We start from the raw sequence: 25,908 nt of genomic DNA, 5'->3' as shown, positions 1-25,908 counted from the left end.
CTGAGGATGGCGTAGACCATGAGGTCGATGGCCACGTTGGTGGTCGTTCTCCAGTCCCTAACGGGCCGGGTGCCCTTCTGGTAGTGGGCCAGGAGGAACTGGGACAGGCGGTACAGGGCGGGCTTGGAGGGCTCTGGCGTCCGGCCCCCGTGCTGGGAACCTGCTTAGCACAGGGAGGAAGGGAGGGAACGAGGGAGGCTGCTCTTCATCACTGCGGGGCTCGGGCAGCACCTCCCAAGCGCTGGGGTGCAGGCACAAAAGCTCCATGTCTGTCTCTGTCCTACTCGGCACAGCTCCAGGGTACCCCGAGACCCCGAGCGATGAACCCACAGTGCAGAGCTGGGTTCTGTTGCCTGGTCAGTGTTCCCCAGGCAGGATGCACCTTCAGGCTCTGCACCGGAGCATTCCCATGCCCCAGTTTGTCTCAGGTATGTCACTTCCCACCAGCACGAAGGTCTCCCTAAAAAGCAGCCTTTGCCTGCACTCAGCACAGTTSAGATCTGGGAAGCTGCTGCTCGGTGCCAGCAGCACCCTGCTCTGCCCCTGCCCGCCCTGCCCGCCCGTGCCTCAGCTTACCTGGGCTCTGCAGGGTCGATGCCAGKGGCAGCAGGGCCAGGAGCGCCCCGAGAGCCGTGGGCACCATGGCTCCGCTGATTGCAGCCGCTGCCGAGCACTGARCGGAGCGGAGGCAGGCGGAACTCGTGCGGCTTTCACCCAGCGCCGGCTTTTTGAGAACGCCCAGTTAATCTCGCGATCAGCCTCTCCCGCTGCATCAAGTTTCAGAGGATGCGAGAGGGGCCCACCCAGCTCTCCCCCACCCCCACCAGCCCAGCTTCAAAGCAGCTGCCCATGCTCTGCCCGGCTGCCTGGCTGTGGCCAGGGAGGGMTGGGTACAATGGTGCCATGGGCAGKGAGGGCCCGATGGGAGGAGARGGTGCTGCAGGTGCCAGGGCTGYGCCAGGAGATGCTCAGCGGTCAGAAAGATGGGGGAAACCCTGCAAAAAGCAGGGATGTGACACCGACACGGGGTGGGTTTTCATCAGCAGGGAGTGGGGAGCTCTGGAGGCACCGGGCTCCCCTTCACWCCCTGCGGCAGGGGTTCTGTCCCACTGCCGGTGACTCTGACCTGGGGAGGGGGCAGCGTGTGCAGCCAGCCCTTGGCACCCCTGCCTGGGCAGCAGCTTTCCCCCAGCCCCTCGGACCTGCACCTGCACCGGGGTCTGCTTTCACTGCAGCAATTTGCATTTGCTGTAAATCCCAGCAAACAATGTTCTTCCTACTGGTTTCASTTTCCCAAAATATTTAACACCTCGGGGCAAACAAGGCTAGAAGCAAAGTCTGCTCAGGTATTACTGAGAGTCAGAAAGCCTTTGGTGTCCACCCGTGCRAGGGTGCCCTGTTCAGGCTGTGTGTTTATCCCTCCACACCACAGCATCACAGCCTTGGCTGGGCAATGTCCCTCTGCCCGGCAGGGGAGCCCTCCTGGACCCCCAGGCTGGATGATTTTCTGTATTCCTCTGTGTCCACACTGTGCTCGTGTGTGCTGCAGGACCCCAGGCCCCACAAAGCTGCCAGCTGCTGGAAAYCCTGGGGAAGCGGCGGGCAGGGACCGAAGCCTGCAGCAGTGGCGTAGAGCAAATCGCATCAGATGCCGGCATGGAGTCACTTAAATGAGATAAGAATTAGTGCAGGGCCCTGATGAACTCCCCCTTTGCTGCCAACAGCCGTGTCAGGGAGAGAGTGACAGCAGAGCTGGGGCTAATTTGATTTCTCGGCTCCGTTAGTGGCTGGCAAGTCACCTCCCAGGGAGCTCCAGCAGCTCCGAGCGCTCTCCCCTTATTGAATCTGAGTAATGAAAATCACGGGCAGCGCCGCCGTGGCGCTGGGGACCGTGCCCCAATCTGCCCCTCTCCTCCAGCTCCTGCGYCTGCAGCCGGCAGGATGGGGCCGAGGGAGTGTGGACTGCTCCACTGGAGCCTCTGCTGCAGCATCATTAACTCTGAATTTTCTCCCTTGGGTTTKACATCTTCATCTTAAAGAGATTTTAATGTAGTTCCTATCAGCCTTCCTGTTATTGGATATCTAATTAGTGTGATCTACTGTAGCCTCATATTACAGTGCATGCAGGGGGCTCTTGCGGGACATTTTGTGGGATGGCTGATATCAATCGGCAGCACCCAGATCAGATTTACTTTCCGAAATAGCATAATGGGATTTTATTAGCCCTGTAATCTKCTGCGCGGTAATTGCTTTTCTGGGAATCGAAGTGCTGGGAGCCCGGGGCTTCCCACAGCTCCGGCCGGGTCCTGCCCAGGCTCTGCTGCAGCAGGCACGGCAGCACTGGGATTCATATCCCTACACATCCCTGCACATCCCCGCACATCTCTGCACATCCCCGCACATCCCCGCACATCCCCACACATCCCTGCACACCCCTGCACATCCCTACACATCCCTGCACATCCCTGCACATCCCTGCACATCCCTGCACATCCCCGCACATCCCCACACATCCCTGCACAGCCCTGCACATCCCCACACATCCCTGCACATCCCTGCACATCCCCACACATCCCCACACATCCTGCACACCCCTGCACATCCCTGCACATCCCTGCACTGGGATGGCTCCCAGCCCTCTCTCCTGGAGCAGGTCCCTGGCTGGGTGTCACGATCCACTAGAGTTGAAGCGGGGGCCGTGACATAAATTGGCGTCACAAGCAGGCTGGGTGCACCCCAGCAGGTGCAGCGATGATGGGGAGACACAGGGGCACAAGCACAGGATCCCCAGCATGTGACGGCACTGTGATCCTGTGCATTCCCTCCCCAGCCCCTGGACTGATCCTGGGTGTGCAGCAGTGTGCAGTCGGTTCCTTTGGCAGTAACCACCATAAACCACGGCATGTGCTGGGCTCTGTCCTGCATGGGGAGCTGTGGCCAGGCTGGGACCACGGAGACAACAGGGAAGAAGGCCTCAAGTGTGGAGCGGGCAGGAGAGGGAAACTGCTCTCCTCCAGGCTGCCAGGACTCACCTTTCAGAGCACATTTGGAACGTCAAAAGCAATAAAGCATCCACAAGGAGCCCTGGCAGCACGGCTGCCTGATGGCCCCAGCCCCATCACRCGCCCGAGGCCGCCCATTACGGAGCCTCACGCTCCCCAAATTGCGTGTCTGCTGTGATTTAACGCTGCGAGACATGAAATAAACACCGCGGGCAGGCAGGGCCGCAGCACGGGCACGAGCAGGCTGAGAGCAGCCCCCGCTGCCSTGGGACCCTGCAGAGGGACAGTGGTCCTAGAGAATCCTGGCCTTGCTGCCATCCCTGGCTCACTGCAAAGCGACACAGGAGCTCTCCTCTGGCTCCAAGACTGAAGCACAGCCCAAATGCCATGAACAGCTGCTCAGCGTGGTGCCCTTGGCTATTTTAATTTAATTTTGGARTGCTGGTGGCTTTGTCCCATTGGAGAGGCCAAACCCTGCCTGTTGCAGGTACCAAACCCATCCTCAACCTGGTGAAGGAGCCCAATGCCTTCAATTCCCCCAGCAATGGGATGAGAATGCTTTCCTTTCAATGGGATGAGAATGCTTTCCTTTCAAGTCATGTCTTCTTTTAGACACCCTTCAGGTTTTGCAATATTCTGGCACTGATCCATTACCATTAAAGCCAGGTGATAATAAGTACTTGAAGGTATTTGAGGCCCATTGCTGTTAATAAAGGAGATCTGGCTGACACTGAGTACGGGTGCGGCCGGACACACTGCCGGGCACACAGATGAGCGCTGCCGGACACACAGCCGGACCCACAGCCGGACAGTGCCGGACACACAGCCGGACCCACAGCCGGACAGTGCCGGACACACTGCCGGACACACGGCCGGACACATGGCCGGATCCACTGCCGGACAGTGCCGGACACACAGACACACAGCCGGACACTGCCGGACACTGCCGGACACACAGACACACAGCCGGACACTGCCGGACACTGCCGGACACACAGACACACGCACGGCCACAGCCGGACACACAGATGAGCACGGCCGGACACATGGCCGGACAGTGCCGGACACACAGAAGAACACAGCCGGACACACAGCCGGACACACAGATAACACGGCCGGACAGTGCCGGACACACGGCCGGACACATGCACGGACACACGGACACACAGCCGGACAGTGCCGGACACACGGCCGGACCCACGGCCGGACACACGGACACACAGCCGGTCAGTGCCGGTCAGTGCCGGTCTCCTCCCCGCGGGGGCGCTCCCGGGCCCGTAACCGCAGGGCCGCGCGTGCGCGCTGAGGGCTCGGCTCGCTGCCGCTGCCGCTGCCGCTGCCGCTGCCGGCGGGCCCATGACGGCCGAGCTGCAGGCCCGGGGCGGCGGCGGGGAGGTGAGAGCGGGCGGGGCGGCGGCACGGGACGGGACCGCGGGGTGTGCGGGGGTGAGCGGGGAGCGGGAGCGGTGCGGGAGAGCGCGGGGCCGGGGCTGCCCCCGGAGCCGCTTTCCCGCCCCTCAGCTCCCGAGCGCGGGGCCCGCAGCCGTTCGGGGCCGCTCCGCGGCGCTTCCCCGGCCCGGGGCAGCGGTCCCGCTCCGCGCGGGTTTCGTTGGGAATAACGGGCGATGCTCGCGCTGGCCGGTACCACGGGAAGGGGCTCAGCACCCTCCGCCTCCGCGGGGAGCACCAGCGCATGGTCCCTCTCGCCGCTCMGCCGCGTCTCCTGGGGCGAGTGAACACAAACTGTTGCTCCCGAACTTCATTGAATTGTCTGTGAAGGGACACGGAGCGCGGCCCGGACGCCAGGCTGTGTCAATGCTCAGGGGACTGCACCCGGACCACCCCGGACCGGCACAGGGGTCTGCACTGTTCTGTAGCATCTTTGTGCTCTTAGGACCCAAGAGATGCGTTTCAGAGAGGTCAGAGCTACAGCGTGGGTGGGATGAGGGTGTCAGCCCTTTGGTTGTGCGTTAAARGTGGCATTAGAGCAGCAGCCGTGCCCCGGTGATGTGGGGACAGTGACCAGACGGTGCCCAGTGTGTGCATCTTGCACACCTTARTGCAGAACAAGGCTGCTGCCTCCTGCGTATTGTGATGGATATTGGTTTGTGAAAGCCTTGGCCAGGAACGGGAGCTTTGTTCCTGCTCCTGCCTGTGCGTTTCCAGCCCTCTTCATATCCATTTTCCCCCACGATAAAAAGCATGGCTGAGGTGCAGAGGCCCAAGATTGAGGCTCTGTGTGCCTCTTCTGTGCCTCCACCTTCCTCCTCCTTGCATGCAGTTATTCCTGGAAGCTCCTAAAACTCCTGCACTGCATTTGCTCCCTTCCCTGTTCACAATTTCTCATCAAAACAAACTTCTGAGGCCTGTGAGCCGCCTCAGAGTGGGGAAAATAAGCAAAACTTTTCTATTCCACCATCCCTGKCTGACCTTGGAATTTTATCTCTTGTACCCTCCTTCCTCTCAGCCTCCTGGTTTTGTACTCATCTCCTGTTGCTGTAGTTTAACACTAACAGGATTTGGGTTTGGGTTGTTATTTTTTCRGCAGGTAGGGCTTTGGTTCAGTTTGGGTTTGCAAGTGCAGCACACTGGTGTTAATTACCAGTTCCAGAGCTTGTTTTATAGCCCCATGGCGCATAACCTCAGAGAGMAATAACCAGACTAGTTATGGCAACAAAACCACATGCACTCCCCAAAATCTTAACAAATTGGTTGCGTGGAGTGTGCTTCCTGGTGACTTTTGTGGGCTGCCAGGCAGCTGTAAGCCTCTGGAAAGTGGTATGGGATAAGCTCTCTGCTGTTAGCACAACCTTTTCTCAAAGGCTGAATAAAAGGATACAGAAATCATTGGAATATGAAGTGGTAACTTAGATCAGAGGATCAGTAATTGGCTTTTCCGCTTACAGCAGCCTTTGTGAGTTCTCCACATGCTGGAACAGAAAAACCCCAGAAAATCATGCCCTGTCCTGCCTCGGATTTCATTATTATAATGCAGTGTATTAGCAAGGGTGTTTGGGACTCTTTTTCTCCGCTGGAAAAATCCGCCCTGCAGCGTAAGGTGGGGTCAGCCGACATGCACAGCACGTGCTAAGGCAGCAAAATTAGCAACATGATTTAAGTGGTTTGCCTTTGTGAGAGTATGCCTGCCCTGAGCCTCMCAGCCTTGGCTCCTCATCGGGCAGCTCCTCCTGGGGTGCTGAGGGGTTCCAGTGCAGCATTGTTTCTCAGGTGGTGCACACACGTATGTGCTCCTTCTTGTAAAAGTTGAGCAGATGTAGTATTTTAAATGGGACTGCCATGAATAACTTGATGAGGGATTCCCCCCAAAAATAATCTAGGAGTTTWTTTGTTTTAATGGCTGACACGGATGTGTACTGTCTTTGTGTGGAGTAACGTCCATCACCAGTATGGGCAGGGGCTCAAAAAGTATTTGACTCATTACTCACTGAGTGGAACTTGTGCTCCAGTGGCCTGAAAGCATCTTGCATTTTTTCTCAATGAGAGTAAGTAGAAACTTGAGTTCATTTGCCTGCACTTTGCTGGTTAAGATTTAATTAAAACGTGGTCTTAAGGATGTGGGATTGATCGGGCTGCGCTGACAGCAGGCTCCCAGACAGCCTCTGTAAATCAGGATCCACTACACAGAGCCAGCAGTTGTTCCTGGTGTAATGTCCCTCTCGTACCACATGCAATGCCAGCATTATGGAGCTGCATCTCAGTTGTCACCCAGACTGAGCTGTTGGCAGCAGCATCACCTGAAGTGCAGCCTCAAACAGGGGTGATGGGACCCCGAGCACCAGGAGGCTCTCTGTGGATTGCTGCCTCTCCCAGCAGTCATTGACTGAGGTTATTTGTGCTTGGCAAGTGCAGTGAGTGCCTGGGCTGCAAAGCTTTTCTAAGTCTGGTAAAGTGAATTTCTGTAATTGTTTGTTTTAAGTGGCTGAACAGGCCAAAGGTTGTGAACCATAGCTCTGGAGCCTTGAGCAGCAAGTGTCTTGCCAAACCTTGAGTAGTCTGCAGMGTGGGAAGGAGGAGCAATAACAGGCTCCTGGACCCTTGCTCTGACACCTTATTGTCAGTGAGAAGTGACATGCACAAATGGCATGTGCCACCACACTGAAAATAGCTCCTGCCAGTGCYCTGGGAGCAGGCGGCCTCCTTATATGTCCCGTTGCACATGCCACTGCTTTAGGGAGCGGGGGAGCCCCTTCCCATGGAGGTTCTGCACATCCCAGCTGACACGAGTGTAGCTGTGCTCCCAGGACTGTGCTCTGCTGAGGAAACGAGGGATTGACTGTTAGTCTGTGAATTCAGCAGGGAAAAGGCCTGAGTGCGATGTTCAAGCTGATGTTGGTATTTGTATCAAGCAAGTGTGGCTGGGCTTGTGTGTCAGTCTGTCAGCAGAAAGGAAGGAAAGAAGCAGTCCTCCAGTGAGCCCTCATCAAGCCTTGCAGAAACAGCCTAATGTCCATCCTCATCACCTTTTCACATGAGCTTTCTTTATTTTTTGCACATAGGATTGCCAAGTGCTTTTAAACCAGATGAAAGAGATCACAGGAATTCAGGATTCAGCATTCCTGCTTGCTGCTCTAAAGGTTTGTGTATATTGCTATTGTTCTGGGGAAAGAGCTCTGATTTTGTTCAACAAAGTCAGGCAAGTTCAGGTTCCCATCCAACACAGTGCAGAGGTGTTTGCTGTGTCTATCAGCTGCTGATGAACTGGTCCTTGTTAGAATGGTCTGTGCATGGCCTGTGAGAGCCATCCAGGATCATGAGAGGCAAAGGGTAAATCCTTTGCTTTTCTGCTCCTCACTGGTGCTTTGCTTTTCCCCGTCATTCTGCCAGGCTGCTGATGGAGACCTCATGGAAGCAGTGACCTTCCTGACRGAGGACCCCGCCCCGGAGCCCGTACAGAACTTGGCTGCTGCAGAGCCATCTGCCTGGGAAGGGAGTGCAGTGGGCAAACAGCTCCCACAGAGTGAGTCCCTCACCTCTGCTCACCCTGCAGCTTCATGTGTTTGTGTGAGCTCAAAGGGAAAGTATCCATCCTCCCTGCCTCTGCTAGCAGTGCAGCCCTCCAGGTGCTGTTCTGGTGCACATCTGATTTTGCCAGTACTGATCACTTAATCGTGTTTTAATAATGTTTGTAGGTGACACATCACAGTTAAAAATCTGATGTTCTTGTCTCATTAGTTCAGGAGCTCTGAACTGTTCCCTTAAGCTCTGAATTTGGCTATAAGGAAATCTGGATCGTACACAGCTGCATGCTCTGCCCTGTTCTCCTCATAAAGCTCATTCAGTGGCTCTTAGATTGCGTGGCATGATCTGAACAGGGATTTGTGTTTAAAATCTGAGTTAGAAAATGTTGTTTGTATTGATTGAAAAGCCATATTTGTTAAGTGTAATGTGTTCTAGAAGTTCCTTTTAAAGAGAATGTTTGCTGCTGGTGGTGGAAAACTGATCAGAGTGGTCAAACTTCACTTCTAGATGCTAGTGCTGCACCTCCCCCTCAGAACCAAGACAATCTCCGCACTGGCAACACCATCAGACCCCTGGAATCACCAAAAGCTGCAGCTGCAGAAAGGGATGCAGCTGAAAGGTCAGTGAGGCCATGAATGGCCCCAGGTATCATAAGTGGGTTCTGAAGCTGGTAACTGCAGAACAAACATGGATCACCTGCTGGCTGGAGGGAGCTTGATTCTTGTRGCTGTTGGGAATCTTTGGGAGGTGTTTTACAGCGCAGTATTTACGTCTCATGACAGACCACAGGACAGCCATTCCACTGAAAACAAAAACCGCTCCAAAAGGAAACGCTGTGAGGCCTGGGGAGAGAGCCCCAAGCAGAATGACTGGAGAAGAGCGAGTGACTGGCCTGTTGGAATGAAAAATATCGGAAATACATGTTGGTTTAGTGCTGTTATACAGGTAATCTGTAAGAAAGTTCTGTTTTTCTGATATCAAACTTGCTGTGGTCTTGGAGTCAGAATGTTTCTCGGTTAGAAGTAAACATGCAGCAGTTCTGTGGGGCAGTCATTGTACACAGATGAGTGAATATGACCTTGSTCTAAGCACAGAAACTTCTGGGTTTATGTGATGTCACTGTGATGTGTTCTGGGCCTGTACAGAAAGAGATAAATAGTATTTAAACAGGCTTTGCTTAAAAATAGCTACAGATACAGAGAATCTGTGTGTTTGTACGCAGGGGATTGTGCAGYGATGGCCAAGTGCCTACTGAAATGATAGAAGCTTCCCTGGCTAAGTGAACCCATAATTTAATTTTACTGCAGTTATTGTTGGCTCTATAACACATGGTAKATCATATTTCAGTTAATGGAATACACTGGCATAGATGCTTGGACAAATAAAAAACTTGGCAGCATATATTATTAATAATGACCTAAAGAAGAGACAACAGTAAGTGGAACTGARCAGATTTGTCTCTTCTCACCATTTCACATCAGCAGAGAGATGGTAATCATTTGTCTCCAGCTCTGAGAGGAAGTAAGAAGGCTGCAAATGGGTCTTTCTCACCATGACTTGTTCCTGGGTGCCTGTACAGAATAGAATGATCTTTCCTAAAAGGTTTATATCTCCCATAGAAATGGCAGGATGAGATTTCATCTTTGTGTGGGTACGAACATGCTGATGATCTCAAAGGTCTTTTCCAGCCTRGTTAATTCTATGATTCTGATTYTGTGCTCGWCCAGCACAGGGGCTGCTTATATTGTAAAGGTGCATTCAGTAGTGGGACCATTGGGAATGTGAAGTACRCAAAATAAACCTGTCAAATCAGAGAGTGACAGCAGGGCATCAAATTGCAATGAGTCCAGTCCTTGCAGGTGCTGACCGAGCTTTACTCTGCTCTTTTTCAGTCTCTGTTTCAGTTGCCAGAATTCCGGAGGCTGGTSCTTGGGTACTCCCTCCCACAGAATGTGCTTGAAAGTTGTCGTAGCCACACTGTAAGTTTTGATTCAGTAACAGTGTCWAATTTCCCTCTTTTGTGGTGTAGTGTTCTGCTCTTTCTCTAAGCAGATTTAATTTGGAGCTGCAGGAAGGCTTTGACTTTTCTTCTTTTTGCAACACAGGGAAAAAGAAATATTGCATTCATGCAAGAACTGCAGTGTCTGTTTGCATTAATGCTGGGAACATGGCGTAAGTTCGTAGACCCTTCTGCAGCACTGGAACTCCTGAGGGATGTGTTTAGATCTGCTGAACAACCACAGGTAAAACCACATTGAACAGCCTTTTGCTCTCTTCAAATCAGCAGTCACAGCCATTCTGCCTCATCCTGCTGGCACTCCCATGTCTGTCAGCCAACAAGCAGCTGTCCCTGTGTCATTAGAGCAGAATGTACATGCGTGCTAATTAACCAGCCAGCGTAGCATGGCACTACCCAGTGCCATCTGCATAGCTGGGTAGTGATCACAGTCATTTCCTCTGATCTAGTGTTTGGATGAGCAGGGTTCAGTGTCAGTCTAAATCAGCACAGCACTTCAGTCTTACACGTAGTTCAGCTGAGAGGGTAGAGCAGGAGCTGTCAGATTGTGTTCAGTGGTCAGTGACAGCAGCAGACGGGGCAGCACTTTSTGGTGGATGTCACCATTGACTCTCCACTTCTGTCTCTCTTCTAGCAAGATGTGAGTGAATTTACACACAAACTACTGGACTGGCTGGAGGACGCCTTCCAGCTCACTGTGAATGTCACGTGAGTTCTTTGTGATCTYGGGAGTTTGACCTAAGGAGAGTTTTAGTAAATGAGGGGACTATATGTACCTGTAGGCACCCAAGCAGAGGTTTAGATTACAACTTGGGGTTTTTTTGCAGCCTCCAGCTGCAAATGAAAGTGTGTTTCTGCTTTCTGAAACAGGAGCCCTGGGGACAAATCCGAAAACCCAATGGTGCAGCTCTTCTACGGGACTTTCCTGACTGAGGGTGTCCATGAGGGTGAGTCCAGGCTYTGGTAGATTCAACTTTTTAACTCATCTGAGTGTTTCGGGATTAACCAGAATTTTTTGTTCTCCTGAATTGTCTCATGGTTTCTGTCTGATTTCAATCATCCAGGCAACACTTTTTCCAAGATTGAGACCTTTGGTCAGTACCCCCTCCAGGTGAACGGTTACCGGAACCTGAACGAGTGCTTGGAAGGAGCCATGGTGGAGGGAGAGATGGAGGAGGCAACAACATCTCAGTCAGTCAAGTATGGACAGGAGGTTGGTTTGAGCTTTTTTGTCRAGCCTTTGGTTGCCTGCTGCAAAAAGTGCAGCACACACAGTGCYGGGGTGTGTCACATACTCTGGTAATTTTAAGTGGGAGCTGAGTGTTCTCTAAGAATTGAATACAGAATATTTTCTGGAGATCTGGAATCGAATGTAAATGTGTGTTAGTGTTAGGTGGCGAGACACTGAGTCTTTRCTGATTGGTAAAGATGTATTGTCCTATGTAACCAGTTCAAAGACTTTATTTTAAATTGCAAAGGTCAACATCTGCCACTGAATGAAGTGTGATCAAGTTTCTCTCTTTTTGTTGAAGCCTACCTGTACCTGWGTAGGGGGAGACCTTCTGCCTCCATATTTTCGGAGGGTAAAAATACAGTGCTTAACTCCATGGTATGCCATTTGGAATTTGTCTCTTTCTCCCCATTATATTCTGTATGCTTTGGGTTTTTTCTTCTTGCTTTCACTCTTATTTGCTGACTGTGATGACTTTTTTTTTTTCTCACTAATCACAAACCAATCATAAAAAACATAGTTGCAGCAAGCTAGAAGGTGAAGAAGCACCATTACATTCAGCATCCTCTGTGTAAGTGCAGCAGAAGTTAGCTTGGAGAAAGGCTGGGAAAAAACATTGGCAAAGGTGTCTGGTCTAGGCAAGGGAGGGAAGGGTATTTCAGTTGTATGAAAATGTCTGAAAATTGTGTTGCTGTGGTTTAAGCTAGCAAAGGAGTAGTGAAGTATTGAGCAGGGGAGCCCTGTTTTGACTGTGGACTCAAATGTTTGTTCTGTGTTTTCCTGATTTCTGCCTGAAGCAGTTTAGGTGCATTTACAGGGGTGTGGGTGAAGCTGGTGTTGGCTGGCACTGGAGACAAAGGGACATTGGAACTCAGCAGGCAGATTAATTTCAATCCAAGCTTTTTAGTTCCTCAGAATTCTTCTCCCAAAATTTRAGGGAAATTTGACCGAGCAGGGAGCTGTTTTAATTCTTTTGTCTGCACAGATAGGAGGAGAAGGCTCTGGCTTGATTTCTGAGAAGTCTTACTGGAAAAATTGTGCATCTTAATTTCACTTCCTTGGATGTGGTGGCATGATAGGAGACATAAGGAATAAGGTGATTTTGTCTTTTGGGCACCTAGGCAAGTGTGCTGAAAGTCAAAGCAGCAGTGGGATTACAGGAACTTCCACCAGACTATAGGAGCATAAATCATTCCATCTTTGTGGTTATGGGCTGCTTCTTAGAAAGCTCTGGTTTGTTGCCACAGCACATCTGACATGAAKCTGACAAAGCACAAGGAGCTTAGTGTGCTTATCCTGAATCTRGAGGGGAGCATGAAGTGGGTGGTCCAAGCTAAAATAGGTGAAGGAACTTTCTGGCAATGGATGCTGGAAGTCTGAATCCAGGAAGAGCGGGAGGAAGTGTAAATTCAAGTGAGAATTTTTCTTTCCACTYTTAATAGTGACTCTGAATAGTCTGTGAAACTACAGAAAGTGGGAATCTCTGAATCTCCAAAATCGTTTGTAAATAGACAGGGAGGATAAGGAATCTGGTGCTGCAGGAGGACTCCTGATTTGTTCATCACTGCATGTGATCTGTGTCAGAAAAAATCTCTCTTGGGGGCTCTTAGATGATGTGCAGATTGTGTGTAGCCTCTGCTAATTGGTGGAATTCAGTGCTGGACTTGTTAATAATCCATCAAGCTGGATGCACCAGGCAATGACAAGTAACTGAGCGCAATAACAAGGCTTTTTCACAGTAAAAATTGAAAAGGAAGCATAAATTTTTGTCTTGTAAAATTTGGCTTCTGACTTGTTACTCTACAAACAAAACCCTTTCAGAGCTTAAAGACAGAGACATTTAAAACAGTCTGAAATCATATAGGATCAGTCTAAAATGTGCCATTAGGAGTCATCTTAAAACAAGTCCCTTTGGGGGCATTTCTGCTTTTGTTRCAGCGCTGGTTTACAAAACTCCCACCAGTTCTGACCTTTGAACTCTCCCGATTTGAGTTCAATCAGTCACTAGGACAGCCAGAGAAAATTCACACCAAGCTAGAGTTTCCCCAGACTATATATATGGACAGGTGAGTTGTCCTGTTGTACGGTATGTGTAAAGTTATTGCTTTGTTGTAAAGAAATCAAAAAGGTTGTTTGGGTGAGCAAGGAAAGATTCTAAATACTTACAGAAGATTGTGGATGTTAGAAGTAAACAAATCTCACCTGGCAAATGGGGCTCTCTGTTTCTGTTTAGATACCTCTACTGCAATAAAGATCTTATTCAGATGAAGAGAGAGGAAATGAAGAGACTGAAGGAGAAAATGGTGACTCTACAGCAGAAGCTGGAAAGGTGAGTAATCACTGGATTCATTTCTATGCCCTCCAGAAGTGTGCAAATGTTTTCTTTYAAATGAACTTTCCAGTAGCAGAGAAACTTGTAGGGGAAAGAGAAACAGCACTGTTTGTTCCAAGACATGTGGAGGGAGGAAGTGTTTTTTTTAAAAACAAACCTGTCTCTTCCCTTGTTTCTSAATTTTACTGATACTGTTACAGGAATAAATTCTTTAAAGAGCRCAGTTGACACTGTCAGCTGCATTGGCAAGTGAGGTGAGAAAGCCTGGTAGTACATTACATAAAAAGTTATTCTCTTGTCCTGTACAGTTTAACCCATCTCATTTCTTCACTCCTACAACATCTTGCATTTTTCCCCAGGTACATGGAGTATGGCTCTGGCCCAGCCCGCTTTCCCCTGCCTGACATGCTGCAGTATGTGCTGGAGTTCATTGCTACAAAGCCAGCTGGGGCTGTTYCCTCTGCTCAGGGCTCTCAGATATCACCCCTGCACTCCCAGAACAAGCCTCGTGTTGTGGACACACTTTCACAGCCAAACGGGTCAGTAAACAGAAATAAAAAGCATTCACAGGAGAGCACCTCCCAGCTAAATGGTCCTGTGTGGCATTCCAAAAGTTGGTTATTTCTCTCAGCCCTGGTGAGCACGATGCTGTCATGTGCAAATAAATGTTTGTACAAGCAGTGGCTCGTGGCTTTGCTGGCCATTGCTTCTGTTGGTGTGAATAGAACATTGCATCTTAGTCTGTTCTGTCTCCTTGTCCAAAAGCATCCCCATATTCCTTACCTAAGCAGCAATTCAGAGCTAAATTATGTGCTCTTTTTGGTTAGGCTACTTATTTTTTTGCTTCATTGACCAGTAAATTACAGCAATATTGGATTATTATAACCCTGGCCAGCACAGTTGGTTTAACACTCTAAATTAAGCTGAGTAAATACACAAGTGTCTTAGTAATGGAAGAATTTTTTTTTTAATTGTTCATTTGGGATCTGTGCTTAGAGAGTTCTATAAAATTTTCCCCTAGTATTTTTCCTATATTTTAGTTTAGTCTGTGAAGGCAGAAGTATATTTTAGTGTACTTTTTCTCTCTACATTTTATACCACCCTGGAAAGGAAATCCAGCYCCAGCTCTGGATTAATTTTTGTTTGGTTTATTTTGTATTCTTTTCCAACAAGAAAAGAACTAGAGAAAGATTGAAAAACCTGCCCACTACTCTTGGATTTTGCTCCACAGCACRCTAGAAAGGACTGATACTAGGACTGAAGATGAAGCTTCCTTTGTGGCAAAYTCTTCGCTGCAGCAAAACTCCAGTGTGGAGCTCCAGCCTCCCGTTTCAGCAGCAGAGCTGTCTGAATGTCCAGCTCCTCGRGTGGTGTCTGAGGAAGAGCTGAACCTGGTTCAGACGTGTCTGCAGCGATGGAGAAACGAGATTGAACAAGATGTGCAAGGTTGGCCCCAAATGCATTTCTGGTGATTTTCCTCCCGAATGCCAGCCTGGTTTCCCTTCTCTTGCTTCACTGGATACAGCCTGAAGTACAAATAGTCTTGTCCCTGTTTGAGCTCTGTTGTTGAGTCTGTCTGATAGTCTCTGCATGGCTTCAGACTCTTTGAAGTGAAAGGGGTTAGCATAGCCTGATGAGTAGGCATTAATTTTTACGCCTTTATCTCACTGATGATGTTCTTGGCAGATCTGAAGGAGTCTATTGCCAGAATCAACCTGTCCATTGAAGAAATGTACTGTGACCCTCTCCTCCAACAGGTAGGAGATGCTTATACTCATGCTTATAGTCATTTTTGTTAGTAGCTGTTGGTTTAAATTGCCCTCTTTAATGTATTTTTAAATTTTCAGATGAAGCAGATAAATCTTTATCTATATCTATATCTATATCTAATCTATATCTATATCTATATCTGCTATATAGGAAAATCTTGTTTCTTCTTCCCTTTAAAGTCAGTTCCCACACAGTAAGAAATGTATCAAATTGCTCTAGTCCTGTGCCATTCTATATCTATAAACAGTCCTGCTGTTTGTGTACAGAGGCAGARTCAGTCCCTGAGTGCACCCTGAGCAGTGTCTGTGTCACTCTGCAGGTTCCCTATCGTTTACACGCCGTCCTGGTCCATGAAGGGCAGGCAAATGCTGGCCACTACTGGGCCTTCATATACGACCAGCCTCGAAAAAGGTGGCTGAAATACAATGACATCTCAGTGACAGAGTCATCGTGGGAGGAGCTGGAGCGAGAGTCGTTTGGAGGCTTGAGGAATGCCAGTGCCTACTGCCTGATGTACATCAGTGACCAGGTGTCCCGTGCTGGTGCAGGTACAGAGCCACGATGTTTAGGTGGTGTTTGTGTCCCTCTGGCCTCCATGACCATTATGTTCCCCAGCTTCCTCAGCTGYACAGTTGTCTTTTGGCAAAGCACAAAACTTCACCCCAGATAGGAGTGAAATAATCTRCTTCATACTCAGTTCAATTCTAAATCCTTGATAAGGCTGGAAAGTGCTGGGAGAAGCATCCTGGTGGGACTGGGAGCAGCACCTCATTTGTGAATCATGTGCAGACTGACACTGCCTTTTTGCCACATTTAACATGGACCTAGTGCTGGTGCTTTTCACTTTGACTCTTTATAATGTTTGTATGGCAGCACTTGTTTCCTAAAGGCATGTGAAATGCCTCCTACTTTAGCTCTCTCATTTTTATCCYATCTCCTGACTCATTTGTGTGGTTTTTGGTGATTCTGTTCCATTGAACTTAAAAATGGGCTCTTTTTTGTGCAGCCTTTTCTGTGCAAGAGATATCAGTATCTGGTTCCGACTTAGAATTGTGTTTGCAGTGCCAACGTATAAATAGTTTTGAGGAGGAATTGCTGTGCACGTGGCACTAGACGTGGCAAACAGCTGTACAAGAAACCAATAATTTCACGCATGGCTCATTTTGGTATAATAAATAGAAAAAAACAATGGAGAACTGTCACTGTTCATTGCTAAATATGCCCAATGAGGATTGGACATTGTTTTCTTGGGGTGTTTTTTTCTCCTATTTAATGTGATTTKTGTTTTTTTTTAAAGCATTTTGCAATGGGTGGATAAAAATATCTGCTGTAGRAAATTGCCATTTGCTTTTGATAAATTTTAGGACTTGTCTACAGCTTATGCTGCTTGGGTTTTGTGCTATTTTAAAAGTGAATACTGAAGCAGATCTAAAAAGGGCTGAGAAATACCAGCATGACAGTTGTGTTATGGACCCCATGCAGGCCCTTACCTTTAGCTGCTGTGCAGTGATGAAGGTGTGACATCTCTGAGCTGTGAACTTCCCAGCTGTTGGCAGTTCAGTGCTGTTCCCTAAAATTCCCAACTGGATCAGGGTGTGTCTGACCTGCATCAGCAAATGCTGGTTCTGGAATTGCTCTGTGTAAATGCTGTCCAGTGGTAGAACAAAACTGGGTTTATTTTAGATAACTGTAGATTTGTCTTTATTTTTGAGCCTTTGCTTCTGGTTCACCTTAAATTACAAAGCCAGTAGAAAGTTGGGCTTCTTTCCCCATTTACCCCTCAGCCAACGTGCATGTGGCTGCCTGTGATATTGTCAGTGTGTTTAGTCCCTAAGGGTGCTGTCCTGTCACAGTGTGTTCCTTACACCGGTCTTACATTTCCTGCAGATGAGGATGAGGGCCCAGAGGCGAGACAGYTCCAGAAAGAAGTGGAAGCCTTGTCCCCACAACTCAGACACTACATCCAGGAGGACAACTGGCGCCTGGAGCAGGAGGCAGAGGAGTGGGATGAGGAGCAGTCCTGCAAGATTCCTCAGATGGAGCCTTCGCCTACTTCTGAACTGCAGGACCTCTGCTCCGAGTCAGGACCAGGTAATCCCACCCTGAACTTGCAAACCATGTTGGAACCAGTAACAGCCAGCTGGTCACCAATACCACTGCACTGGAGCCTTGCCCAAATGTCTCAGAATGCAGGAGCAGTGTKGATGAAGCAGCAAAGGCAGCTGCTGGAGGCTCAGCCCTGACTGTACAAAAAGCTCTTTGGCTGGTTTTGTGTGTGCATACTTCCTGGCTTGTCCCCAGAAATGCTGTTTCCCATTCACTTAATCATCATGGGCTAATATCASTTCATTTCCAGCTCTTTCTTTTTTCATAAATATCAAGTGGACAAGTGCTGGTCTCTGGAGTGGGAAACATGACTTGGCAATCCCTGATGAGGTGTGCCATTCCCACTGGAAAGGGGAACGCACACGCTCGCATGAAGGCGGCAGCTGCATAAAGCTGCATGGACAAGCTGCAAAACATTTTAGAGCAAGAGGGAAAAAATGTCAGTGCTGTTGCTCACTGGTACCACATCTGTCCTGACAGAGCAGTCGTCAGTCTGTGAYCAGAGCTGCTCGCTGTCGTCGGAGCACGCCCGCATTGCCAAGGAGCAGACTGCCAAGGCCATTGCCAACACCGCCGATTCCTACGAGAAGAACGGGGTGGAGGCAGCTCTGTGCGAGGTAGGAGCTGTGCCCTGCCCAGGAACCACCCCCTTCTTGTGTCTGGATTATTCTCCTTGACAGACCTTTGCTTTTCCCATTGCTGTGAAGTTCTGTAGCTGTGCCACATTTAGCTCGGTCTCCTTTAGCTTTCCTGTATTTTGCTTTGGATTTTCTTACTCTCTTCTTTTTCTTCTTGGCCACAGAACAAGGAGGTAGAGCCGCTGAAGGCCCAGCTGGGAGAAACATCCCCCACAGTTCAGGCAGATCAGCCCCAGGACGCTCAGGAAGCAGAGGCTGCTGCCCAAAGTAGTTCACAGGTGTCTGAAGTGGAAATCCCCAGTGTGGGGAAGATTCCTGTTAGATCCGATGCAGATGGATATGATGAGGAGGTACAGATTCCAGTGCAGGGGTTCATTATTGCTGCTCCTTAGCCTGTAGGTTTGTACTTAGCTGGCTTTGAGCTGCCCTAAGGGTGGGTGTGATAGTGTCTACCATAGGAACAACACCCTGTACAAAGTTAGTTTTCCCCCTGTGGAAAGGAAGGAAGACAGTTCACATCGTTCCATTATTTCATTTTTAGATGCTGTCAGAAAAGCAGCTCTGTAAGAACAYTCAATTGGTCAATCTGCATGTTGGTCTTAAGTCCTCTTTCTGGCACAACTGTATCRAAATTGATGCTACCTGTATTCATTTCTTTACAAGTCTCTTTGCTGGCTTCAGTTAGTGTTTTGTCCCCACTCAAAGACCTTAATCCCAACAGTGTAATTTGCATACCCTGCCCATTGATWTTTTGGGGTCTGATTTTAAGCACTCTCATACATACTCAAGCAGTGTTTTGGATATTGTCTCTATTTCACAAGTTGGATTTCACACAAACACTGAGGCTGTCACTCCTTGAGTAGGTTTGGGGTGTGCTTGTGTGAAGTTGGCTTAAGGAACTGCTGCGCCACAGTTTCTGCTTTTGTTTTACATGGCTTAGGAAGATTGAGTGGGGCATGGCAGGGATATGGCCAGCGTGCTTTACTTTCTCACTTGTTGCATTTAAAAATTCAAGGCTTTGGGGTGACCAGCCTTGAGATCTTTAAATGCTTAAAGAAAAGCCCTGCATGTAAAGTGCATGTGATGGATAGAGTCAGTAGCATGCAAATAAGTCATAGCCCCAGTTATTGCACCTGTACTACAATTTCCTTTAAACCTTACCATTTGAAAGTTTCTTCCATTCTTCACTATGCCTTCTCTTCTTTCCCTGTCTGTTACTGTTTTCCTTGTTCCTGTTTGTGTCTGTTCTCCTGCTTTCGTGGTAGGTGATGCTGAGCCCAGCCATGCAAGGTGTCATCCTGGCTATTGCAAAAGCCCGCCAGACCTTTGATCGCGATGGGTCTGAAGCAGGGCTTGTTAAGGTATTGATTTGTTTGCTAAATCCAATAGTATGGATATCTGTTTTCCCAGAATAGTGAGTCTGTGCCATATTGACAGGAATGTAAAGGGAACGATTTGAGTTTTTCTTCTGGCTAATGGCCTTTGCCTTGTATTTCAGTTCCTGCTCTCTGTGGGTTCAAAGCAATTTTTAGATCCTGTAAGGGAACACCCTCCTCCCAAGACAAACAGCAACTTTCCTTTTTTCTGCTTATTCTTTTAGTACTGTGAAATTTGTTTTTTTGGTCCTGAACATACCTGCTTACTTGTGACATCTGTTGTCAAAGATGTCCTCAAGAAACATCTGTGTGAGCAGGGGTTTGAAAGCTTAAGCATTGCTGAATGCTGAAGCTGGTGTTAAATTTTACAGGCAGGTAGATTTAACTAAAAATGCCACGAGGGAAGAATCATCCATTCTGATAATCTACGGGAATATAAATCACAAGATACTCTTGCACCTCCTGCAGGTACAAGTGTGTTCCAGTTCATTTTTGCAGTGGGATCACTTGCATGAGAGTTACCAAATCTGTCTAAGGCAGCTCTGCTCTCTGCCTCAAAGGCATTTAGACACCCCAGCACTTTTAGAAGCTCACATTTCATACACAGGGTTTGCCTGGCTCTGGGGCCATTGGTTTTGAGTTGAGGTGTTGGTGGGCTTCTGTTCACCACTGGAGTATGACCAGCTGAGGAGGTTTAGTGTCACCATAGGAGTGCCATCAAACAGAACAGGTTTGATTTCCTGTTGGCTGCTGTGGCATTCCCACGGGTTCCAGGTGGATCTGTCAGTGYGTGTGTTCCATTGGCAGGCGTTCCATGAGGAATATTCCCGACTGTACCTGCTGTCCAAAGAGACCCCAACCCCCCAGAACGATGCCCGGCTCCAGCACGTCCTCATCTACTTCATGCAGAACAATGCTCCGCAGCAGGTCGTGGAACGGACCCTCCTCGAGCAGTTTGCAGACAAAAACCTCAGCTATGACGAGCGGTGAGTGCCCAGGATTCCAGGGGAGGCTTTTCCTGTCTGGAATGTGGCCTGACTTTTCTACTTTCTGTTCACATGGAGCAGGTCCATCAGCATCATGAAAGTGGCACAGGAAAAGCTGAGTGAAATCGGCCCTGATCTTGTGGACATGGAGGAGTACAAGGTAAGGGAGAGAGAGATGYTTCTGATCCTTCACACTGTCCTAGCTGGCACTGTCCAGAGTGGGAAATGGGAGCACAGCGTGGAGCTGTGTGACCAACACAGTGCTCACTGCATGGCTGTCAGCAGTGAGTGTCACCGAGGGAGAAGGAATACGCTGGAAATGTTTGCAGGAGTGTTTGCAGTTGGCTAAATGCATTTATGTGTCACTTATGAGACACATTTAAACATTTCAAAGGATAAAATCTGACACGCTTCAGAGTCATGGGGGGACCAAATTCTGGGTGAGGCTGATGCTSTGCTTCCCTCCTGCTCCTCACAGAGATGGCACGAGGACTACAGCCTTTTTCGTAAGGTGTCCATTTACCTGCTGACAGGATTGGAACTCTACCAGAACAGAAAGTAAGTTCCTATAATTATGTTTGGACAAGATAATCTGTAGTTAAAAGTAAAGGCTACTTTGACAAAAATTCTTCTTTCTGACCCACAACCTTTATTTGAGGCCAGTGGGCTTTTTTTTTTTGACCTGCTAATAGCCCTTCTCAAATCCATAATTGAGCTTGGTCAACAGTTCAGATATGAGGCTGGGCTGCGGGCTAGCTGCCTGACTGTTTCTGAGAGTTTCCYCTAAGTTTTCYCTTTGGGAAGTTGAGTTTTATWTTCTGTTTTCCAAAGATGGGTTTGMAGGAATGATTGCCATCACCATGGTATTTTTCACCTTGGACTCCTGTATTAAAATTAAACTGTCTCAAAATGGATGCTATGCTTTGTGTAAATACRCACTTTGGAGTCCTCTAGACCCAAAAGGCCTTGGTTTCCTCCTTACCATTCCAGAACCTGTATTTTCCATAAATTGTGCGTGCTTTCTGAAATTATTCCTGGATGGATACAGGACTGAATTCYGAGGTGGTTTGCAGTGATGAGCCACCAAATTCAGGTGGGCAAATTGACATGAGGCAGCAAGACAAGAGCTGCTTAGAGCTCCCCCAAATTGACCTAATCCCTGTCAGCAGCTCTGCTTTCTCACCTAAAGCTTGAAGCGTGTGAGGGACTCAAAAACACAACCTTGGGRTATTCTCATAGTGCAGTTCCTGGAGCAGTACAGAAAACGAATGTGAACAAACATGTTGCACTTGAACTTGGCTTTAAGGGGCTCTGCCAAGAAGTTCATTTGGCATTCTGGGCAAAAAGGAGGAGGAGGAGGAGTGACTTGACATGGGGCATCTATTCATTTTTGCTTTGGCAAGGATATAACAGCTTTTCCCATGGGGCCTGATGCTGTTGCAGCTGGGCCCAGCAGGAAACGTGTGCTGAGCTGAGCCCAGGCTGTAGGCATGGCCCTGGCAGAGCTGACCCTCTTCTTGCAGGTACCAGGAGTCACTCACCTACCTGGTCTATGCCTACCAAAGCAACACCAAACTGCTGCTGAAGGGAACCAACCGAGGCGTGAACGAGTCCCTGATCGCCCTGTACAGAAGGAAGTGTCTCCTGGTTTGTATTGAGGAGCTCAGCACTCACTTTTGGAGAGGAGGGGAGAGAGCAGCCTGGGCACCATGATAGCCAAGAACTGTGTAACTGTGCCTTGTGTCTGCTGCCATAACYCTGCCCTTGCTGAGTACCAGCAGCAATATGGGTAGCTGGAAAATAATAATAATAATTCAATTAAAGAACGTGCCACATAGGTTTCAGGGAATCTAGGCAAAGACAGATTTGGATCTTGCCATCTTAAAACCAGAATTGTAAATAAGCTGTATGTACTCTGTATGCAGATATAGCAAACTGCATTTATGTGTACRAGTGTATCTATTTACAAGTTTGTTTTCTATGGGGTGTTTTCCATGACTGAAGGTGGCTGCTCCACCAGAACCTGGCACCTGGTGCTATCAGTCCTTGTTCTTTGCACTGCCAGTGCAGGGCCCAAGCTGGGCCTTTCCTGGATGTTATCCATGGTCMATGCTTGCTCTTTACAAGCCTGTCCCCAATTCTCCCTCCACCCCCAGAAGCTGAATGAGGTGGCAGCTTCTCTTTTCATCAGCTGTGAAGAAGCTCGTGTGTCAGAGGGTGTGAGCATCCTGAACGAGCTGATCATCCCCTGCATGCATCTGATGAACAACTTTGAGATCTCCAAAGAGGACCTGGATGCCATCGAGATCATGAGAAACCGCTGGTGCTCCTATTTGGGACGAGAGGACATGGATGGTAGGAAATGGCTGCTGTCCATTGCCAGGGCAGTGTCTGGGYCTGAACTGGGAAAGAATTAAAGGACCATTTTAAATTAAATTCCTAGTGTCTGCAGTGCAGCACATTGGGGCCCTTGTAACTGTGGGAGGAGAAATGTATTTGAATGACCCATTAAATTCTGTTACAGAAGAAATTAATCTTGTACTAAAGTAAGCTGCAGAATGGTCCTTTGTCCCTGAAACAGTCAATTTTGAGTGTCACCCTGACACACGCAGTTATTCCTGCACTGACAGCTCTGCAGTGTCACTCTGGTGTCTGGGTGGGCCATGGCCCTGTTCCAGGCAGCCCGGTGACAGTGGATCTCCCCTCAGAGCCCTGTCAGGCAGGATGGGAGCTGGTGGCAGCTGCTGYGAGGTGTGCTCTGTGTCAGCAGGGCTGCTCATCCCCGGGATGGGCTGGGWGCTCTCAGCACGGGAGAGGAGTCTGCAAAAGGCATCACAGCTCCTTACCCCGAGCCTGGAGCCTCTGCCATCTGCTGCCACTGACTGTCTCTCCTCTCCCCCTTGACAGCAAAGCTGCAGATGAAGCTGGGTGAGCTGCTGCCCCGGCTCCTGGATGGCTCCACCGAGGTCATTGTGCTGAAAGAGCCCCCGAAGATCCGCCCCAACTCCCCGTACGACCTGTGCAGCCGCTTCGCAGCCGTGATGGAATCCATTCACGGGGCCTCCACCGTCACCGTCAAATAGCCACGGGCACTCCCTGTGCCACTGTGCCATGCTGCCAGCCTGCCCGGGGCCTCGGGCGGCCAGTGCTGCACTGGGGGAGGACAGGGGCACCTTGGTTTCTSAGCTGTGTTCTTTGTAAATATGAGCAGATAAAAAGCAGTATTGCACTTGTGAGGCAGAACGTGAGGCGGTAACACAAAGGACCCAGACCACTGTTACAGTGCAAGGTGCAGGCCCAGGCAGGCTCCAGAAGTTCTTCTGTCCTGGCAGCCTTCTAAATGCACCCCCTGGGCCCATGCTGGCACAGGAGCCCAACTCTGTTCAGCACTGCACCCTGTGCCTGGGCTGTCAGGGGCTTTCACAGCTCCTGCATGGGCACTGCRAGAGGCTGCACGTGTCAGTCCAGCCAGACTGCTGCTGGTGGGAGCCTGGGCTCAGTGAGGAGGAGGCAGCGAGCAGCAATGGCTCAGGCTCTGCTGTGTGGGCAGTCATGCAAAAGCTGTGTGTTATGGTCAGGTCAAGTAGGCTTTTGCCTTTTGTATTCCAGCTGGCACCAGAAACCCTGCAGGAGCCTTCCTCAGAGGCACAGGCAAATCCTGGCAGTGAGGAGCCAGGACGGGGCTGTGGTTTGTGCCTGGCAGGAGCTGACTGCCTCGGGCAATCACATCACCCCGAAGGATTTTCCTTTGTGGCCAGAAGGCAAACTTCCTTCTCCCCTTGGGTGGTRTGTCAGGGCTGGATTAGTGTCAGTGACAGCTGCCAGGGCTCAGATCAGCCCGTTGTGTTGGTGGTGGGTATTTGTGTTGACTTTGTTAACGAAGTGCCCCGTTGGCATTTCTTGTTGCAGTCGCCCTGTGCTTGCCTTTGAGCTGCGGCAGTTGTAAGCCGAAACTTCTGAGTCAGTGGMGGGGGATCCTTTTTGCTGGGACTATGCAGAGTTTTCTAACAGTGCAATAAAAGCATTTGTTCTATGTTAGAATGCAAAAGCTCCTTCCATGTCTTTATTTCACTTTGGGATTCTGCCTGAAGGTTCTTCCTGCACAACATATGCTGTCATTAGCAGAGCTGCCTTAGGATGGTTCCACCGTCCCTTTGGGGAGTGTTTCCCCATATTTAGGAATAAACTGCTTATGTGGCAGAACCTTGCACTCTCCCAGARACTTTATGATGAAGTAGAACTGCCATTATCCACAGGCACTCTGGCTGCCAGGGTCCCAGCACCAACCCATGCCTCTCAGGGACCAGGGTGCTGCTTTTTCAGCTTTTTTCCCCCATTGTGACAGAGCAGTTGGGATGAGCCCTTCAATTCACTGCTTGGGGTGCTTGACCTTCCACAAATGMAAACATGGAGTTCTTGAACAGAACCCCCCATCCATCACCCACCCGGAGGCACACTCCCTCCTCMCAGGCAGCACTTGGCATTGCCAAGCAGCTTTTGTGCACTTGCTGGCAATAGGATGTGGTTTGGGGAGAGAATGGGAGAGTGCGTTTGTTCTGACTCGCAAAACAGTGCCTTTGCACAGTTCTTTTGTGTTGCTGCCAGAAGCTGAAATGCCCAGCCCATGCCCAAATSCTGCTTTAAGAAACCAGTGAAGAGCATCAGGAGTGCAGTGGTGCCAGGGATGTCGTGGTATTTGGATTGGGCTGGACAGGAGCAGTGTGTCCCCAGGCTGGAAGCCTTTGCTCACTGCTCTGTCCTCCCATTTCCCAAGGGAGTTACAGCCAAACAGCCTCTCTGGGTTGGTCAGTCCTCAAGGGCAGCTGACAGGGGGCAGCTCCTTGGAAGGTGATGGCCASGAGCATCTCCCCTCAGTTCTACCTCCTTTGGTTCTCCTTCCAAAAGATTGAGCCCCTGCTTCTCTCAGCACCACCAGCTCTGTGCCCTGTCCTGCAGCATCAGAACTCCCGGGATCATCCCTGTTCCCTTTCCTTGCCCACCCACTCCTTCCTCTCCTCCAGCTGATCAAAGTGCAGGTTTCAAAATGGGACTTAGAAGGAGTGGACTTTGCTTCCCCCAGGAATGCTGCTGTCGGCTGGGCCTTCCTTGAGATGGGTCACGCGCCCACGGCTTTGAGCCTGCAGGGATTAAACCAGTGGTGAACTCAATTTTCAGCCAGTGCTGTAGCAGCAGGCAGGCCCCTGTCAGGACTCCGAGTGCTAATCCAGCCTGATGGTCTGTGCTCTTGCTCACAGAGGTGTGTAAGCAGCCTTTATTTTTACAGCTGAATCAGGAAAATGTGGAAGGAACACTTGAGGAGACCAGCAAAAATCTCTTCTTGCCTTTTGTACTCAGGTAAATGATGCAGTCGAGGAACTTTTGACACAAAGGTCTGTGGCGCTTATCGGCTTTTATCRTCTTAGCCATGAGAAGATGAGGCTCCTGCAGGACATGTGGTCACTGCCATCCC

At 49.6% G+C, this 25,908-nt stretch overlaps 2 protein-coding genes across 2 annotated transcripts in view; one reads left to right on the top strand and one right to left on the bottom strand.

The window, feature by feature from the left end:
* The window catches only part of LOC130581106 (5-hydroxytryptamine receptor 3A-like), a 4,010-nt gene extending 3,367 nt beyond the window's left edge, over positions 1-643 (bottom strand). Inside the window, exons 1-2 of the mRNA XM_057379021.1 lie at positions 577-643; positions 2-163 (exon numbers count right to left, since the gene is read on the bottom strand). Coding sequence (XP_057235004.1) covers positions 2-163; positions 577-643 — 229 coding nt within the window. The remainder of the gene's footprint in view (position 1; positions 164-576) is intronic.
* Positions 644-4,330: 3,687 nt separating this feature from the next.
* Positions 4,331-24,480, top strand: USP28 (ubiquitin specific peptidase 28). Its single transcript, XM_057379003.1, has 24 exons — positions 4,331-4,397; positions 7,520-7,597; positions 7,848-7,980; positions 8,490-8,601; positions 8,765-8,927; positions 9,875-9,961; positions 10,088-10,225; positions 10,634-10,707; positions 10,870-10,946; positions 11,064-11,212; positions 13,169-13,296; positions 13,464-13,559; positions 13,922-14,101; positions 14,794-15,008; positions 15,249-15,319; positions 15,652-15,880; positions 17,220-17,423; positions 17,919-18,055; positions 20,260-20,438; positions 20,520-20,598; positions 20,917-20,996; positions 21,962-22,085; positions 22,595-22,793; positions 23,346-24,480. The coding sequence occupies exons 1-24, from the start codon at positions 4,359-4,361 to the stop codon at positions 23,519-23,521; spliced, it is 3,147 nt and encodes a 1,048-aa protein (XP_057234986.1). The 5' UTR covers positions 4,331-4,358; the 3' UTR covers positions 23,522-24,480.
* Positions 24,481-25,908: the final 1,428 nt, after the last annotated feature.

Source organism: Malurus melanocephalus, unplaced genomic scaffold (assembly GCF_030028575.1).
Source record: "Malurus melanocephalus ecotype Western Australia unplaced genomic scaffold, MMel_1.1 scaffold_382, whole genome shotgun sequence".
In the NCBI taxonomy this organism is placed as follows: Eukaryota; Metazoa; Chordata; class Aves; order Passeriformes; family Maluridae; genus Malurus; species Malurus melanocephalus.
Note: the sequence above shows the minus strand (reverse complement) of the source record. Positions and strands in the feature narration are given on the sequence as shown.